The sequence below is a fragment of the Narcine bancroftii genome, chromosome 6 (assembly GCF_036971445.1).
Source record: "Narcine bancroftii isolate sNarBan1 chromosome 6, sNarBan1.hap1, whole genome shotgun sequence".
NCBI classification, from domain to species: Eukaryota; Metazoa; Chordata; class Chondrichthyes; order Torpediniformes; family Narcinidae; genus Narcine; species Narcine bancroftii.
The window spans coordinates 92,832,581-92,853,094 of record NC_091474.1 but is presented as its reverse complement, the minus strand read 5'-3'; the positions used below and the strand labels follow the sequence as shown (position 1 = coordinate 92,853,094).

At 40.8% G+C, this 20,514-nt stretch overlaps 2 protein-coding genes across 6 annotated transcripts in view; one reads left to right on the top strand and one right to left on the bottom strand.

Annotated features, from left to right (window-relative positions):
* LOC138736366 (uncharacterized) overlaps nt 1–12,647 on the bottom strand; it is a 74,431-nt gene extending 61,784 nt beyond the window's left edge. Inside the window, exon 1 of one of the 2 annotated variants that reach the window (XM_069885755.1) lies at nt 12,101–12,647. In XM_069885755.1, the coding sequence (XP_069741856.1) occupies nt 12,101–12,592 (492 nt within the window). In that variant the 5' untranslated portion in view covers nt 12,593–12,647. The remainder of the gene's footprint in view (nt 1–12,100) is intronic. The other variant, XM_069885756.1, reaches the window with a different exon arrangement.
* bmpr1aa (bone morphogenetic protein receptor, type IAa) overlaps nt 12,118–20,514 on the top strand; it is a 146,511-nt gene continuing 138,114 nt past the window's right edge. For 2 of the 4 annotated variants that reach the window (XM_069885749.1, XM_069885750.1), the window contains exon 1: nt 12,118–12,541. The gene's annotated coding sequence lies outside the window, so the exon portion shown is untranslated. Of the gene's footprint in view, nt 12,542–13,284; nt 13,324–20,514 lie in introns of those variants that run through there. The other 2 variants (XM_069885754.1, XM_069885751.1) reach the window with 2 other exon arrangements.

The window sequence follows — 20,514 nt, the reverse complement described above, 5'->3', positions numbered from 1 at the left end:
GGCATTTGTTGAAGCAGAACTCTGAAAATTTCCATCATCGTGCAATTTAGGAAGATAGCAAAATGACAGAACAAAGTTGCACAATGCTCTGCCAAAGCAACCTGGTTTGGGGGCATTTTGATCTGCATCACATACGCAATGTTTCTTCCTCGCCCTTCATTCTAAAAATAATTTGCACTACTTTAGTGTGAGCTGATAACGGTGTAATATCTTTGACCATATGCTGCCTGAGTGAGAATAGAATTTGAAATCTTTCTTCTTAAGCAGAGATATTAATAGGGAAAGAAACAGTTGCAAAATTAAATGGAATAAATTAGTCACAGTAGATAAAAAATAAAGGAAAGATAGGATTTGAAGAGGAAACAAACAAAATGCAGTTCCTCTTTTTAAATTAAAAACATTTAAAGACATTAGAAACAATTTGTAATTTGGAAGAATGAAATTCAACTTCAATCTTTTCAGCCTGGAACAGGAGCAGTTTAAAGGGAATTGCAGGAACATAAACCTAGCTTTAAAATTACCTGATGTTTTTTTTAATTTTTTCTACAAAAAAACAACAAACTAAACAAAAAAAAAACGAAATCCCTACCACCCACTCCCCCATTTTGGAGCAAAACATAATTATATTGGATATTTAATAGTTGCTGCTTGACGTGCCAACCCTTTACATCATGAAAAAAAAAATCACTTTATATCCAAACCCATACATTTCAAATATTAAGTCCACATTTTAACAAAAAGGATAATTATTTCGCAAATTACAAGTTCTCTTCTCTAAAGACACAATTGTAAATCATTGTGCCATCGTTGTATATTCAGTTCAACAGCTATACATTTTCCAGCTACCACCAGTCCTAATCGTATAAATGCAGTCTGTGATTTATCCAATCGCAAACCTGTCATTAATGTATTAGTATAATACATTAATACTAATGGATCAAGTTGCAAATCCATCTTAAATAAATCTTCCAAAATTTTTGCCCAAAAAGGTCTAACTTTTATACATGCCCATACTGAATATAAGGAAGTTCCTGTCTGTTCTCCACATCGAAAGCATAAATCCAAAGAACTAAAATGATATTTTTTCAACTTCTCAGGAGTTAAATACAACTGATGTAAAAAATTTTAATTAACCAAACTATATCTCACATTAATTAATTTCGTAACACTATCAACACACATATTTGATCATTCCTCCCAAGATAATGTAATAGATAAGTCCTTCTCCCATTTGTCTTTCATTTTGTATACATCAACCGTAGTCATCTTTTCCTGTAATAATGCATACATTTCAGAAATAAACCCTTTCTTTCCCTTATCAGCAATTAATATCTCAAATTTAGCTTGACTAGGTAACACCAAATCTTATCCAAAATTTTCTAACAATAAATCTTGAACCTGATAATAAGCAAATAAAGAATTCAGTAATATCCCAAATTTCTCTCTAAGTCTAATAAAAGAAAGAAACATAGCTGCTTCAAAACAATCTTCCACCAACTTCACACCTTTCATTTCCTAATCTTTCAGATAGGGGTTATTAAGTGAAAAAGGAATTATTTTATTCTGATATAATGGTATCTTAGCTGAAATTTTACATTCAGTTTCTATAATCTGGTCCAGTTTATACCAGATATCCATTGCTTTGGCTTGGCTTCGCGGACGAAGATTTATGGAGGGGGTAAAAAGTCCACGTCAGCTGCAGGCTCGTTTGTGGCTGACAAGTCCGATGCGGGACAGGCAGACACGATTGCAGCGGTTGCAAGGGAAAATTGGTTGGTTGGGGTTGGGTGTTGGGTTTTTCCTCCTTTGCCTTTTGTCAGTGAGGTGGGCTCTGCGGTCTTCTTCAAAGGAGGTTGCTGCCCGCCAAACTGTGAGGCGCCAAGATGCACGGTTTGAGGCGTTATCAGCCCACTGGCGGTGGTCAATGTGGCAGGCACCAAGAGATTTCTTTAGGCAGTCCTTGTACCTTTTCTTTGGTGCACCTCTGTCACGGTGGCCAGTGGAGAGCTCGCCATATAACACGATCTTGGGAAGGCGATGGTCCTCCATTCTGGAGACGTGACCCATCCAGCGCAGCTGGATGTCGAAAACCTTCCGACAGGCCTCTCGGACCGAATCATGTCCATGCGACTCCCACTTCAAAACAAGCGTCACATCACCCTCATCAGTGTCTATGCTCCAACCCTCCAGGCAGAACCAGCAGAAAAGAATAAGTTCTACACCGACCTGCGCAACCTCATCCAACGTACCCCTACAGCCGAAAAGGTTGTCATCCTGGGCGACTTCAACGCTCGTGTCGGCAAAGACTCAGAAACCTGGCCAGGAATCCTGGGCAAGCATGGCGTCGGCAAGTGCAACGACAATGGGCGTCTCCTGTTGGAGCTCTGCGCAGAACAGCGACTTGTCATTACAAACACCCTTTTTCAGCAGAGGGACAGCCTTAAGACCACCTGGATGCATCCCCGATCCAAACACTGGCACCTCCTGGACTACATCCTGGTGCGAGAAAGTGACAAACAAGATGTGCTCCACACCAGGGTCATGCCTAGCGCGGAATGCCACACTGACCACCGGCTGGTTCGCTGCAAGCTCAACCTTCACTTCAAGCCAAAGCCCAGGAACAATAAAGCCCCCAGAAAGAGGTTCAATGTTGGAAACCTGCAGTCAGACGAAGCGAGAGGAAACTTCCAGGCAAACCTCAAAGCAAAGCTCGACGTTGCAACCTGCCTCACGGACCCGTCCCCTGAAACCCTCTGGGATCAGTTGAAGACTACCATACTGCAATCCACTGAAGAGGTACTGGGCTTCTCCTCCAGGAAAAACAAGGACTGGTTTGACGAAAACAGCCAGGAAATCCAGGAGCTGCTGGCAAAGAAGCGAGCTGCCCACCAGGCTCACCTTACAAAGCCGTCCTGTCCAGAAGAAACAAGCCTTCCGTCGCGCATGCAGCCATCTTCAGCGCAAACTCCGGGAGATCCAAAATGAGTGGTGGACTAGCCTCGCCAAACGAACCCAGCTCAGCGCAGACATTGGCGACTTCAGGGGTTTCTACGAGGCTCTAAACGCTGTGTACGGCCCCTCACCCCAAGTCCAAAGCCCGCTGCGCAGCTCAGACGGCAAAGTCCTCCTCACCAGATATCCATTAAATGTCTTAATACCGGCAGTTTATATCTTTGCAAAAAAGGATTCCATTTATATATAAAATTATGTACTTTATTCTGAGCTATCTGATCCAACTCCACCTTCGCCCATACTGGGGATTGATCAATATCAAACTCCTATTGATAAATTTTAATTATGCTGCTTCATAATAATTCTGAAAATGTGGAGTCCACCTAAGTCATACCTCCATATCAACTTCTGCAGGGAAACTCTCGACAACTTACTTTTCCATAAAAACAAATGAATTTCATTATTTAATTTCTTTAAAAATATCCTTGGTATAGCGCACGGAATAGACTCAAATAAATATTGAACACGAGAATATATATTCATTTTGATACAATTTACTCTTCCAATCAAGGTTAAAGGCAAATCTTTCCATCTATTTAAACCTTATAACCCAAAATTACTCCATATTAATTCAGCAAATTTTCTAATGGCTCTAAAGAATTTCTAGGATGAGATAAATATATTAACATCATCTGCGAACAAATTAATTTTATACTCTTGTTCACCTATTTTAATTCCCTTATTAATATCCTGTCTTATCATTTGAGCCAATGGTTCTATAACTAATGCAAATAAGGCTGGTGATAATGGACAGCCCTGTCTGGTTGATCTAGACAAATTAAATGCAGATGAAACCTGTCCATTCAACCCTGGGCAGAAGGGTTGGTATATAATGCCTTCACCCACCAATAAAGAGTGGTCCAAATTTAAATCTTTCATAAATAAAAAATTCCATTCAACACGGTCCAAAGCTTTTTCCGCATCTAGTGGTACTATCATTGGTTGGTTGAGTTGCCGTCTTGAAGCTTTAATTATTGTAATCAATTTAGTAATATTATCAGCTGAATATTTATTCTTAATAAAACCTGCTTGATCCACATGTACTAATTGTGGTAGAACATTAGCCAATCTGCTCACTAATACCTTTGCTACAAGCTTATAATCCACATTCAATAAAGATATCAGTCTATATGAATCCACTTTTCATGAATCTTTGTCCTTCTTTGGAATGACTGTTATTAACGCCCTTGAAAATGACTCTGAAAATAAACCCGTTTCTGTTGCTTGCTTAACTACTTCTGTACATACAGGAAGTATCAAGTCATAAAATTCTTCATAGAACTCCATTGTAAATCCATCTTCTCCTGGAGACTTCCCATGAGGCATAGATTGCAATGCCTCCTTAAGCTCTAAATCAGTAAATGAACCGTCTAATTCCTTGATAACTTTTTCATTTAACAAAGGTAAATTTAAATTAGCCAAAAAAGATACATTCTGTTCAACATCCTGAATCCCCCCCAGATGTGTATAATTCCCGGTAAATTGTATGAAATTCATCATTAATTTCCTGGTGCTTGTATGTTATCATTGAGTTTCCCCGACTGCATTGATCATCCTGGACACTTGTTAAGTCTTCAACTGACAAGCTAGAACCTTATGGTCCCTCTCACCTAACTCATAATAATGTTGTTTCGATCTTTGAATCATCTTCTCATACTTATAGATTTGCAAAGATTTATAATGGATTTTCAATTTAAATAATTGTACCTTAATATCTTCAGTCAAACTCTTCTGAAATTTCTTCTCTAACACCGCTATTTCTCTCTAAATTCTGACTTTCTGCCAAATACTGTTTCTTTACTCTCACTATATAACCATATAATCATATACGGAGCGGAAACAGTGAATAATCTGACCCCTTAAGTACTCCTTTAAAGCATCCCATAAAATAAATTTATTCTCTACTGAACCTTCATTTGTTTTCAAGAAAAAAATAATCTGATTTCTAACATGTTCAATGAATTCAGGATTCTTTAATAACATTTCATTAAATCTCCAACGGTAAGTAGTTACTAACACCTCAAGACCAATGCATGAAATTAATAATAACGAATGATCAGACAGAATCCTACTCTTATATTCAGCATGACTATACATTGCAATTGTGTCGATACCAAAAATAAGTCAATTCTAGAAAAGGAATCATGACGGACAGAATGGAATGAAAATTCTTTTTCCATCGGATTTAACCATCTCCACATTTCCACTAAATTTAAATCTTTCATCAACTCAGTTATTCTTTTAGCCATCTTAGTTTTTTTCACAGTTTTTGGAGATTTATCCAATAATGGACCCAAACAACAACTGAAATCCCCTCCTACCAAAATATTCTCATTCGATTGATTCAGATTCAAAATATGTATCTGTAACAAATTCTATGTCATCTTCATTTGGTGCGTACACATTCATAAGAGTCCAAGCTTCTGAAAAAATTTTACAATTAACCTTCAACACTCTACCTGTATTGGCAGAAAAAGATTCAAAATAAAAGGCACTTTTTTATGTATCAAAATTGCTACCCTTCTATCCTTGGAATTAAAAGATGATGCTATCACATGACCTACCCAATCCCATTTCAGTTTCAAATGTTCTTTCTTGGTCAAATTTGTCTCTTGTAAAAATGCAATATCCACCTTCAGTTTCTTAATATAATCCAGTACTCATTTCTGTTTTATCTGATGATTAAGCCCTTTAACATTAAATGTCGCAAAATTCAAATTACTCATTGTTCCCTTTAGAGTGGCACGTAACACAGCTAAGACCTGATGTTATTAAGTACCAACCATAGCTTCTTGCAGCAGGCTTAATTTATGTTAACATAACAGCAGCAAAGTTTTGAAACTCAAAAATTAATGAAGATCTGTTACCGCGGTTGAGTAGCATATACCACCTACATTGTATCTCTACCTCACCAGAACTTGATAGTTTATTTATAATTTCCTTGGCGTTCACGTTAATCTCACTTGAGTGAAGTCCAAAATTTGCAGAGAAAAATGAAGGCAAGATCATTTGGGAAGAGTACATATAATATCCTTGGACCTTTAACCCTTCTGATTCCACCTGTTACCTAAAGAAGGAAAAGCAGGAATCAACTCTTGATGGTATAAAATACAGTCTATAACAAGTCCATTTGGTTCTTTGGGGAGCTTGGAGGAAAATAGGGCAAGTAAATGCAACCACAACACAATCACACACAACGTGTGGTGAGTTCACATGGCTTAGTTGTGCTGTAAGATCTGGTTCCATCTGTCACATCATTCCAAGACGACTATTCCTCCAACTCAGTGGTTTCCAATCTTTCTTTCCACTCCCATACCCCTTTAAGTAATCCCCATGCCATAGGTGCTCTGTGATTAGTAAGGGATTGATAATGTGAGTGGAAAGAAAAAGTTTGAAATCCATTGTTTTAATCATACCTAATTGACCTGTTATGTGGACGGTTTCATGACTCCAAAGGAAATGGGCCAATGACAATTTTTCTCAAGCAAAATATTTCAGTATCAATTGGGTCTTGAGCAGTGGTTCTCAACCTTCCCTTCCCACTCACATCCCACTACAGTACTCCTTGAACTAAATGACACTTAATTTTGACATGGTAAACATCGCTTCCTTTAGCATTAATGCACAATTGGTTTCCCAATTGGTCAAGTTCAGTGTGAAGCAGTGAGCATAGCTTAGTGCCAGAGAGAGGTACAGGACCTCAAACAATTTATTCTTGACAGGACCTCAAACAATTTAGCACAGCTAGTGAAACATGGCTACACAGCAATCAGAGAAAGACATCAGACTTTAAATGCAGACTCCACACAGAGGAAAAGCAAAGGATACCATGGAGGGAACAAGTTCCAAGGAAGGAGACAACACTCACATATGCAAAGGAACAAGAAATAGCAGGAAGGTTCAGTGCTTCAGGAGAATCTTGAAACCCACCAAACCATCATAAAAAGACACAGCTTAAGTTCCAAACAAGAAAATCCTTGCCCAATGAAGCATTGCTGAAAGAAATTTCACAACATTATATTTCAGTAATCTGAAGGTCACTATTTACACCTGTAGTGTGGAGCTTCTCTCCAGAAAGTATTTCATGAAGTCTGTGCTCTTTACAATGAGGTCACAATTATCAGGAAATACAAAGATGTTTCCATTAAAGTAATGGGATCATAAAATCATTCATCAGATATAATCAGTGGTGATGGACTTGCAAAGTAGAAAAAGTTATCTCTATCCAAGATCCCTCTCTTGATGATAATTAAATTCTCTCAGTAAACTGCAGTCATTATGTGCCAGATTTTATTTGTGAGAGTTGTCGAGATATCATAGATCAGTAATAGAAGTTACTGGAGTCCATAAATGCATTTCTTAAACATATTCAGTTGATCAGAGCTAGCAGAAATTTGTACAGGCTTGGTCATACCTAGGGTGGCATGGTTGGCGCAACACCTTTATAGTGCCAGCAATTGGTAACAGGGTTCAAATCTTGCGGTGTCTGTACATTCTCCCTATGTTTGTGTGGGTTTTCCCCAGAGGCTCCAGAGTGTAAATTGGGCTTGTGGGCCAAAATGGTATGTTACCATGCTGTATGTCTAATTTTTTTTTTAATTAATCAAATTGACTTTTAAAATATTTTCATCAAAAACACCTCACCAGTTCAATGACTTGCAAACTCGACCTTTCCTAGCAACTCTGGAAAGCACCATTACAGGAATTAATCTTTTCATAATCCTGTCACAGTCTCACACACACAAAGGATATTCAAGCTGTTTCCAATTTAAGTCAAGTTTGTTGTCAACAATCAATGAAACAGCATTTTCCAGACCTCGGTGCAAAGAGAAAATTTAACTTCCTGGGAGTCACCATCTCGGAGAATCTTTCCTAGATCTGTGACGTTGCAGACCAGCAGCAATGGAAATTCACTAAGGTAGTGTTTTTCTTTCAAAACATCATATTTATTATTAACTATTAATAATATACCCCATTAGTCAAAACAAACACAACTATGCACAAACGTATGTACATGTGTCTGTGTGTGTGAGAGAGATACCCAAACCATTACAGCTTTGACACAATTCTGGAAAGCCATTCCAAAGTTCAGTCTGAGAAATCAATTGCCGAAACACAGACTTTTAATTGATGCACAGAAGTAATCACGAAGGAGATGGGAGAGATTGAGTGACAAAAACTCACGAATCCTGGTCAAGGTTCTTCCAGAGAAATTTTCTTTTGTATGAACAATTGTTACAACTCTCCTTTTCCTTGCAAAGAGGAAAAAAATGTGTGACTTCCATGATGCTTCCAAAACTCACGTACAGGTCAATGAAAATGACCTTTCCTTTGCTCACAGTGAGGTTCAATAATTCCCCTGACAGAGAGAATCAGCCCAACTGTCCATTATCAAACAGAGTCATTCCTGCTCCATGTTTGATGGTCAAAATTGCTGTTCCTTCAGTGTTCCTCACAAATGACTCTCTCACCACCTGTGTCCCTGGAAAAAAAAAATTCTTTCTCCTCTTCAAAGTGGCAAATTTGGTTGCCACCCAGTCTCTCCACAGCTGTGAATGGTTGCAGTCTGCACTCGTCCCTTAAAGCGATATTCACACTAAATTAAATGGGAGCTCGTAATAGACCCAACATACTAATGGCATCATGAAGAAAGCACGTCAGCACCTCTACTTCCTAAGGAGTTTGTGGAGATTTGGTATGACACCAGAAACCCTGGTAAATTTCTACAGATGTGTGGTGAAAAGTATACTGACTGACTGCATCACGGTCTGATAGATCAGTAATAGAAGTTACTGGAGTCCAATACCTCCCCCCCAGCATAAAGTCCTCCAAAAGGTAATGGATACAGCCCAGGACATCAGATAAAACCCTCCCCACTCCCTTGAAAATCTACAGTGAACACTGCCATCAGAGAGCAACAGCAATCATCAAGGATCCACACCAGTCGGCACATGCTCTGTTCTTGCTGCTACCATCAGGAGAGGTATAAGTGCCACAAGACTCGCACCACCAAGTTCAGGAACAGCTGTCACCCCTCCACCATCAGATTCCTCAACAACAAACTCAATCAGGGACTTTTGTGCAGTATTGATTTCTGTATTGCACATATTTTTTTACATTTGTTATTGGTTTCCAGTTATTTGCTTACATGTATAAGCTGTGTACAGTTTTTTTTTTGCACTATCAAGAAGTGGCAATTCTGCTTTGCCCACAGAAAAAAAATGTCAGGATTGTATGTGATGTCATGTATATGCTCTGACAATAAATATGAAATTTGAAACACACAGGCACACAAACAATACATATGCAAGATAAGTATTCACATATACAAATAACTACATTTTGTTCCATGAGACTCTCAGATGATTAGTGTGATAAGTTCCTTTGGCAGGCAGGCATCTGAATTAAAAGTCTGGGGAGGGAAAAATGGGCAGGAGCACAGACCAACAGACAAAATGTGTTCATTGGAAATGGATGGAAGGACAGGAGGGAAGAATTGACTGGGAGAGGGTTGTTTGGGGTTCTGTGGGAGCAGAGGAAAGAAGTCAGATATGTTTATATTTATATATATATATATATATATCTTTCTTTGGCTTGGCTTCGCGGACGAAGATTTATGGAGGGGTAATGTCCACGTCAGCTGCAGGCTCGTTTGTGGCTGACAAGTCCGATGCGGGACAGGCAGACACGGTTGCAGCGGTTGCAAGGGAAAACTGGTTGGTTGGGGTTGGGTATTGGGTTTTTCCTCCTTTGTCTTTTATCAGTGAGGTGGGCTCTGCAGTCTTCTTCAAAGGAGGTTGCTGCCTGCCGAACTGTAAGGTGCCAAGATGCACGGTTTGAGGCGATATCAGCCCACTGGCGGTGGTCAATATGGCAGGCACCAAGAGATTTCTTTAGGCAGTCCTTGTACCTCTTCTTTGGTGCACCTCTGTCTCGGTGGCCAGTGGAGAGCTCGCCATATAACACGATCTTGGGAAGGCGATGGTCCTCCATTCTGGAGACGTGACCTACCCAGCGCAGTTGGATCTTCAGCAGCGTGGATTCGATGCTGTCGGCCTCTGCCATCTCGAGTACTTCGATGTTGGTGATGAAATCGCTCCAATGAATGTTGAGGATGAAGCGGAGACAACGCTGGTGGAAGCATTCTAGGAGCCGTAGGTGATGCTGGTAGAGGTCCCATGATTCGGAGCCGAACAGGAGTGTGGGTATGGCTTTTCCAGACTCTTTTGTGTAGTCTTCCAAAGGCGCTATTTGCCTTGGCGAGTCTGTTGTCTATCTCATTGTTGATCCTTGCATCCGATGAAATGGTGCAGCCGAAATAAGTAAACTGGTTGACCGTTTTGAATTTTGTGTTTTGTGTGCCCGAGCTGGCTGATGGAGGACCTCAGTTTTCTTCAGGCTGACTTCCAGGCCAAACATTTTGGCAGTTTCCGCAAAACAGGACGTCAAGCGCTGAAGAGCTGACTCAAATGGGCAACTAAAGCGGCATCGTCTGCAAAGAGTAGTTCACGGACAAGTTGCTCTTGTGTCTTGGTGTGAGCTTGCAGGCACCTCAGGTTGAAGAGACTGCCATCCGTGCAGTACCAGATGTAAACAGCGTCTTCATTGTTGAGGTCTTTCATGGCTTGTTTCAGCATCATGCTGAAGAAGATTGAAAAGATAAATAAATAAATAAATAAATTGAGAAAAATATTTATATATATTCCAGAAAATTATGGCCATTTTCCCAGAATGCATGCTGTGTAAAAAGGTCAGAACAACAATGAGGGTGCCATTCCCATTTTGATAGTTTACCTCTAGTAAATTTTCCAGAATTTTCATGAACCACAGGTGAATGAATAGCATGTTATAATGATGCTCATTTCAAATCACACCACTTTAATTACTGTACTTCTGGTATGCTGTCTAAACTCACATAAGGAAATGGAGATTTCGAATTTTGGTTGTTCACACATGAGTCAAGATGTTGTACATCTTTCAGACCAGTAAAATAAAAAAAACAAGAGGAAAAAGGGAAGAAAGAAAGAAAGGGAGAAAGAGATCACAAGGAAAGACAGCACATTAGCGTAGTCAGTGGTTTCTGCAGCACCATTACAGAGCCAGCAACCCAGGTTCAAACCCAGCACTGTTTGCAAGGAGTTTGTATCTTCTCCTCATGCCGCTCCTCCCAAAAATGTACAGGGGTTTCAAGTTAATTATGTAGAATTGGATAGTACAAGCTCATGGGCCAGAAGGGCCTGTTACTATGCTGTAAGGAGGCAGATGGAAAGCTTGGCCGGGGGTGGGGGGGGGCTAACAGAAACCTGAGAGGTCAATGTTAATGCCATGCATCCAGTTGGAGGGTGTCCAGATGGAAGATGAGGTGCTGCTCTTCCAATTTGCAAGTGGTCTCAGACTGGCAGTGCACGAGACCATGGAGTCAGATCAGCAAAGGGAATGGGACGGGGAATTGAAATGGGTGGGCCACTGGGATATCCACGCTATTGCAGGGGATCAGCTTTGTATAAATTCTGAGCCTTCCTGTTCTCTGTTTATTCCTTGAAGAAGAGCTCAGCCCTAAAACGTCAGTGCTATACCTCCTATGGACTCCAGAAACAGGCTAAGCTCTTTCAATATTTCTGTGTTTGGACTACAATCAGAATGCTGGCAGGCTTTGGTATTCCTCACCGAAGCGATCTCTCAGTCTGCATCCAGTCTCTGATGTTGATGAGGAGATGGGGAGGGGAAAGAGAGGAAGAATCCCCTTCTCCTTGATGAAGGGCTCCAGCCTGAAACATTAGTGATTTATCTTCACCTTTGCTACATTAAGGCACTGTTTGACATGCTGAGTTTCTCCAGCATTTGTGTGTTCTTCCACTTAACAGAATCCAGTGTTTTCCCCAGGAGAGAAGAGATTCTTCATTCCCAACCTCCCCGCCTAATATTGACCAGTCCACCCACTCACTCACACAGTGCACGCTGTTTAATGCTCCTGCAGCCTCGAGGCTGCTCACCCTCACCCTTCCACCTCCCACTTCCAACTCCACCCAGGACCAGTCCCCTCACCAAGCCCGGGCGCCGCCATCCCTCGGCTCGCGGAGCTCCTCACCAGAGCGGGGGCGTCACGTGACTCCCGGCGGCCCGCTTTGATGCGACGTGCACACGGTCGCCGGGCTGGTTGAAATCCCTGCGCCCCGGATCGGCTCGGCAGGATTGGGGAACTGCTCCGCCCGCCATCCACCCATCCATCGATCGTCTTCATCCGCCAGTTAAGCCCAGGTCTCTCGACGCACGGCCGGGCGGCTTCCGGCACGTTCCGCTTCGAGGTGGCGTCACCCTGACGTGCGCTTGCGCGCGGCCGGATCCGCGAGAGGGGACGAGAGAGCGTGAGAGCGCGCGCGCGGGACAGGGGCGGGCGGTGATTGCGGACCGGGGAGAGGGGGGGTGGACTTTTAACGTTGGAATTAACGCCTCGAATCAAGGGGATCGTCTTCTCACCGGATCTGGAGAGGATCGCCGCCGCCGCGGGGAGGGGGAAGCCGCCACTGTGGTGAGTGAAGATGGGAATTCTTCCTCCATTTCTCCCCCCCCCTCTCAACATATCACATCTACTCCCTCAACTTGATCCTATTCCCTCTTACAACCCCGCCTCCTTCACCCCTCCCCATCTACTCGGAGTTTAAAGAGAAGGGAAGGCCTTCAACTTTACCCTATACCCCTCACACCCCCGCCTGCGGCCTCCCCTCTCCCCCCACTCTCCCCCACTTCCCCCCCTCCCCCCCTCTCCCCCCTCTTTCCCCCCCCCCTCTCTTCCCCCCCTACCATTTACTCACGGTTTAAAGAAAATCGAAGGCTGGGTAAGGTGCTCAACTTTATCCTCTACCCCTCCACCCTGGCCTCTGTCTGCGGCCTCCCCTCTCCCCCCCACTCTCCCCCCCTCTCTTTCCCCCCCTCTCTTTCCCCCCCCTCTCTTTCCCCCCCCTCTCTTTCCCCCCCTCTCTTTCCCCCCCCTCTCTTTCCCCCCCCTCTCTTTCCCCCCCCTCTCTTTCCCCCCCCTCTCTTTCCCCCCCCTCTCTTTCCCCCCCTCTCTTTCCCCCCCCTCTCTTTCCCCCCCCTCTCTTTCCCCCCCCTCTCTTTCCCCCCCCTCTCTTTCCCCCCCTCTCTTTCCCCCCCTCTCTTTCCCCCCCTCTCTTTCCCCCCCCTCTCTTTCCCCCCCCTCTCTTTCCCCCCCCTCTCTTTCCCCCCCCTCTCTTTTCCCCCCCCTCTCTTTTTCTCCCCCCCCCCTTTCCCCCCCTACCATTTACTCACGGTTTAAAGAAAATCGAAGGCTGGGTAAGGTGCTCAACTTTATCCTCTACCCCTCCACCCTGGCCTCTGTCTGCGGTCACCCTTCTCCCCTCCCCACTCCATCTACTCACAGTTTAAATTGCAGGGAATGGTGGGCAAAGCCCTCAACTTTATCCTATTCCCACCCCCCCCGCCCCATATCTCCCTTCTTCCTCCCCCCACTTTCTTCTCCGGTCTACAGGGAATTGCAGAAGGAGGCCAGGGAATGTGGGGCTTCTCGCTACTCCCCAAAGCCGCCTTTGAAATTAAGTTGCGACCGGTCGTGGGTCAAAAAAAGTTAAAATCTCTCCTCTGTCGGTTCAGCTTTATTTTCGATGTTATAATTTGTTTTGCAAAGATTCCCCCCGCTTCCACGGATGATCACGAAGCGGTTGAATCTGCGGCTTTCAGTGCGCTGTACAATGCGCGTTCTGTGTGAGCCCGTGTCCAATCTGGTTTTTCTTGTGTTTGTTTTGAGAGGTGATGCAAAGATTTGGGTGTTTGGTGTGAAGTCAGTTTGGCAGCACTGTGTGTCATTTGGGCATCTGATTGTTAGGAATGTTTTTGGTCTCTTGAACGTTGGACTCTGGAGATTTTAAAGGGGTGCAAAACAAAATTGACTTGGCCGAAAGGAGCTACATGTTTGATTGGTGTTTAAGTTTAACATTTTATGTTCAAATTATCTATGCTGGCCTGTTACAATGGGTATTGGAGGCCAATCAGGGCAGTTAAGTCACTTTTTGACGCATCGTTGCACTTTCTTTGAGTACAGGTTTTGCCAAGTTTGATTCGGGAACCTGCTGTGAAAGGAGAGAATGGAAGTTATTCTAGCAAATTGACAGCATACGTTTTTAAAAATTGTTTTTGTACTTTTAGCTGCTGTGTGAGAACTTCGGTGCATATGTACATTGTTCATCGTATAACTTGCATCAAATAGTTTGAGTTGAACTGTCTCACTCCATGTTCACATGGTATTTGGTTAGAAAATTTGTGATTTTATATATTGTAGAATTCATGTAATACAATATAATAGTTGTATGGCAGGACAATGAATTGAAAGTGTAGAATTGGCCATGTTGATTTTTCTTGCCGGAAAATCCGTTAATGGGATTATCTTCCTTATCGGGATATCATGTAACTAGAACTTCCTTGGACCTTGAGACTTGTTTTGTCAGAGGGTGCTTGTTTGGTGGAAAGAAAATTCTGAACAAATGTATCAATCAGTCCTTGAAACGTGTGTATCTTGTTGTAATTATTTATATTCATACCTTTTGCAATTGTACATCATGAAAGTGATTTTGGATGATTGCAGGTAGTTGTGGCAGTGGTATTTACAGACAATATTACATAATTGTGAGAAAGCTTGTAATTTCATAAATGTGCCTTCATTCAGTAAATTTTACAACTTGTTTTGAAATCCAGTTTGATACCTTGTATGTTCTTTTGTTGTTTTAAATTTATTTTTCTTATTTGAGCCTATTATGCCATTTTTGCACTAAAGATAATTGCATTTCAATAAGAGGTTTTTTAATTTTTTTATAGGATAAAAAATGTCAGTATTGTGTCACATGCTTTTATTTAAAAAAAGAAAAAAAAATTAAAGATGTCATTCTTCGAACTCCGACACGTGGCTGATCTGAGACCTCATGATCCTTTCCGGTACCCATACTCCTTGATTCTCTCATGCCAAACAATAGCCTCTTTTAAACTGCAGCACTTGGGTAGCCCTCCTGAACCCAGGTGAGATTACTGGTGCAAAGAGGCTGGAAGCACCTTTAAAATTGCAGGAGGATGTACCCATTAAATTGCCAACCTAGAGATTTTAAGGGGGGATCCCACCTCCTCAATGCCTCACTATGTACTCATTGGAACTACCCCTGGATGTTCATATGCAGGCTGCCCGGTGACACATGCATGCAAACGTTGTCATCACCGGAATAAGCCGGTTGGCCATTTTCATTTTCAAATTGCCTGCGGACACGACCTAGGGTCGATTCTTTCTAACTGCCGCATAACTGGCAACCCCATTTTACACGGCAGTTTGAAAGGGCCTACTGCCAGACTTTATCCTCCATGTATACAACTGAATATCCACAGAAATTTGGAATGGAGTACAAAGATTTGCAACATTCAAAACAAAGAATTTTCTCATTGTATGTTCACCTTGGTTCTAGATTCTCCAGCCTGAGAAAGCAGCCCAACATCATTTATGTCATCCCATTTTTAATCTTGCATGTTTTCATTAGATTCCTCTTATTTTTCCAAATTCTAATAAGTATCTTTCATTAGGCAATATCACCAATCCTCTCATCATTCTTGTGAATCTGTTGTATGGACTCCAATGCAGATTAAAATTGTACACTACAAAAACACAAGAAAAATGTGAGAAGACTCTAACTCCAATACTCTGACTTCCTTGCAATGAAGGTCAAATATCATTTGTATTTCTAATTACTTGCCTGTTGTCAATATTTACTTTCTGCATCTCATGAACTATTGAAAATAGTAGTAAAATGCATAATCTAGCATTTCACCCATATATTTTGTCTGCTTAATATTTCTGCATGATTTGGTTGCTAACTAAATTTTTCAATGATTGAGGTGAAATTGTATATGATTAACATGTATGTAGATGACACTGAAGTGTCTGGTTCTGTAGTTTGTGAAGATGGTTGTCAAAAATTGATGAGTTGGGCAGAGCAATTTAATGCAGAGGAATGTGAGGTATTGCAGTGAATGGAAGAGATCTGGGGAGTATAGAGCAGAGGGATTTCTGAGAACAAGCACATGGTATCTAGAAAATGGCATCACTAGTCGATAGGTTGGTCAAAAAGGCTTTTGGCGTATAGAGTATAGAAATTGGGAGGTACAAATTAGAATTTGTACAAGATGATGGTGAGGCCCCATTTGGAGTGTTATGTTCAGCTTTGGTCACTCTGTTGAAGGAAAGATGCGGTCAAACTGGAGGGGATGCAGAGAAGATTCATGTGATGTTGCCATGATTCCTGGGTGGGGGAGGGGGGGGGCTCTTATTCCTTGGTGTTGTACAGAAGGATGAGGGGTGATCTCATTGAGCTGCACAAAATCATGAGATGAAAAGATTTGGTGAATGCACAAAGTCTTGTGCCCAGAGTAGGAGAATCAAGAACCAGAAGATGTGGGTAGAAGATGACAGTGGAGAGATTTAACATGAACCAGGCAATTATTTTTAAACACAGTGGTGAGCATATGGAATGGGCTGCCAGAGAAGGGTTATGGTGCTGTTACAACGCCTAAGAATTTTTTAACCAAAAATAGATTTTATTCAGAATATTTACAAAAGTAAAACTTTTCAAAGCCTCTTTGCACCCTAAGTTTCATATCCATGCACTTCCATCAGTGTGCATTGTTGCATTTATTTCTATTCACACCATTACCACTGTGGCACCTTGTTGTTTATCCCCACTCTGTAGTTCAAGGGACTTCCCCTCAGTCTTAGCCCCTCAATGCCCGGTTATGGGAAGGGTCTAGACTATGGTCCTTCCCAACAGAGCCCTTGTGTTTTTGAATAAATGTGGATAGGATTGGTTTAGAGCAGTGGTTTCAAATTAGATCCAATTAAAACAGTGGTTTTCAAACTGTTGAGTGGAAAGAAAGTTTGAAAACCACTGTTTTAATCATATCAAATTGACTCATTATGTGCACGGTTTCATAACTCCAAAGGAAATGAGCCCATGACAACTTTTCTAAGTAAAATATTTCAGTAACAATTGGATCTAGAGTAGTGGTTCTCAACCTTTTCCCCCACTCATACTCCCTTAAGTAATCCCTTACTAATCATAGAGCACAGATGGCATAAGGATTACCAAATGTGGTATGTGAGTGGGCGGGGGGAGGGGGGATTTTGAAAACCAAATGCAAGTGCGGTGGGACATTATGTTACGGACTAACAAACCTTTTAATTTTTTTTTGTTTGGGACTAAAGGGACTTTGTTAACACTAACAGAGGAACAGCATTGGAAAATTCACCAGACAATGGTAAATTCAAAATAATAGTTTTTATTAAACTATCAATAACATAAATTTCTTACTTATCTCTAAACTTTTAATTTAACTGCACTATGTGCAAATGTAAAATGTGTGTCCCACTCTGAAAAGTTATTTTTTTAAAACTTCATTTTAGTCTTGCTAGAAGGTCTTAAATGCTCAGTTCCGAAATCGTTCCAAATGCTCAGTTCCGAAATCGTTCCAAATGCTCAGTTCCGAAATCGTTCCAAATGCTCAGTTCCGAAATCGTTCCAAATGCTCAGTTCCGAAATCGTTCCAAATGCTCAGTTCCGAAATCGTTCCAAATGCTCAGTTCCGAAATCGTTCCAAATGCTCAGTTCCGAAATCGTTCCAAATGCTCAGTTCCGAAATCGTTCCAAATGCTCAGTTCCGAAATCGTTCCAAATGCTCAGTTCCGAAATCGTTCCAAATGCTCAGTTCCGAAATCGTTCCAAATGCTCAGTTCCGAAATCGTTCCAAATGCTCAGTTCCGAAATCGTTCCAAATGCTCAGTTCCGAAATCGTTCCAAATGCTCAGTTCCGAAATCGTTCCAAATGCTCAGTTCCGAAATAAAAGTTACAAAGCGCTTTTAAACATCATATCTTCAGGATTGTTTTACTCACAATTGTTTTGATGATGTCTTTTTTATATTCTTTAAAAAGAAGTGATCTTTTTACTGAAGATTTTTGGAATCTGTTTTCCGCATAAAGAATCTGCCCTCTTTTCAAGGAGACAGTGAATGTGACTATTTTCTTCCACAATGAATTCACAAACCCTGACAAAGTGGGAGTACAAAAATGGACCCAGTAGAACTCTGTCTTTTTCCAAAAACACAGCAAAATGGTCCTACTTTTTTCAAAAGCCACTTATTCTTTATTCCCACACAACAGCACCTATGCTGGTTACTGTAAATCAGCCCTGTCTTTCTCAAGGTTCTAACCCTGTGTGTCACAGAGTTTTGACTTGTCTACTCCAAACTGAACTGATCCAAAAAATGTCTGAATTGAATAAATTTCTCCAAATGGTGTGATAGTTACATCATCAATGAGATCTGTCCCAATTCTTGGAAACCACATCAGTTTTATTTTTCCAAAATTCTGTTCCTTTTTCAAAACCACTCCATGTCCATAATAACCTCTGACTGACCTCATCTCTGTTCAGGGGGCTTAAGTGATTTTGTTTAAAAATGGATGGCTTCCTCAGCAGTTCTTATTGAGCACTTAGATACTTCAGTTTTTAATAAAGCAAACACTCCATTTTTCCTGAATAATTAAGAACCACTTCTGATCCATTAGCTCTGTCTTTCCAAGATGCTTAGACTCCAAGAATGAATTATCTTCAGAATATAATGGTTCTCTGTAAATGTGCTGTGACCTGAGTGTAACCCTATATCAGCCCACAACTAATTTACTAAGAATGCATATACAATGTTTTAACTCTATAATTTACTTTACCAAGACATTTTTATAAGAAATATAACTTAACCGTAACCTAAATATTACTATTAACATAGATCCATAGCATTTTGGTGTGAGCAAGTTGGACTGAAGGGCTTATTACCATGCTGTAGGACATTATGACTCTATGTACATAAATATCTCTGAAAACATTAGTTCTGGTATATCATATGTGAACATACATCTTAGCGATTTATGAATTTATAAATATTTTCAGTTTTGTTATTTTTGATGCAGTTTCCCTATTTCTGCGATTTCCAATGTATGTATTTCCATGTGACTATTCCGCATGAAGAAATCCATGTATTTCCAATAGTAGAAATATTAACAATACTTTAAATTCTTAATTTTTTTGTTTTGATTCTGTAGTAAGTTGTACTGCATAATTTCCAAGAAAAAAAGCAATTCAAAAATAAAAATGGAATGGTGAAAATATGCAGCAGGTCTGTCAAAAACTGAAACCAATGAAGACCCAATAAAAGATATACAACAAATCATTCCAGCTGTTTAAATCTCAGATTTTGTTTTGCTTTGATTTCTGTTCTGTCCCAAGTTCATTGTATTTCTCTGTGGTGCATTACATTTGGAAGTATTACACCTCAAAACAGTGTGTAAGTAGAAAACATTTATTCTATTTGTTGTTCAAGGTTTACTGAATTAGCATGTAAAGATTCCTGGTCTATTGATCTCAAGATCTCTTGAGTCTCATCTTGAACTAAAGTTGAATTAATCTGAACTATTATTTAGTAACCATTAAGCAAACAGATTATTGTGAAAGCCCAACTAATGTCCTTCAGGGTATATAAATCAGCCATACATTGTGTTCTGATCTATATGTGACTCCAGGTTCACCAAAGTGGTTGATTCTTAAATAATTCCAGTAAATCATTCAATTCAAAGGAAGGATGGGTAACACAAGCCACCTTGGCCTGTAATATTCATATCTGTTGAATTTAACGGGTTGCACTGAGTTGATTGACTTGCAGCTCCATAGTGATGCTGGTACATCTAAACCCCCCACTCTACGACTGAACTTTCTGCTGAACCCAGTTGCTATATTGAGGAGGGAGATTGGATGTGATATGGATACATTAATTTACTTAATATCAAAATATATTTTAAAAATATCAGCAGCAGTTAGTTGTCGAGGCAGGACTGCAGGAGCAAGCAAACTTTTTATCCTCAAAGTTATTCCAGACATTGATTTCGTGAATGCATCACTGCCACTTCATTTAAACACGCAAATTATTGAGTAAGAGGACTCAAAGTTGTAGAAGTTATTCCAGGTATGGTCTCGTCAATACTCTGTATAATTGAACCAGGGGATTCTTCCTACACTTTGGCAACAAAGGAGAAAATACAATTTGCCTATGGATTTGCTTTAGTTACTGAGACTATTTTTCATTCGCATCAACATGAGAATGAATCTCAATCTTGCAGGTAGGGGTCATGAATAAATTCCTTGAGATGATTTTGAAGAGTGAATTAATTTTAAAAGCACTGATTTCTTCTACATTCAGATACAAATCTTTAATTTTCCCCATCATTATACAAAATTTATGTCCAAGAATGTGACATATGGACTTTCGATGATGAGACTTACAACTTTAACCCCATTATCTGCCAGGGAAAAAAAACTTAAAAGCCATGCATTTTTTAACTTGATAAGGTGTTGATTCATTATTGGGTACTGCAAGGAGGAGATTTTTTTAA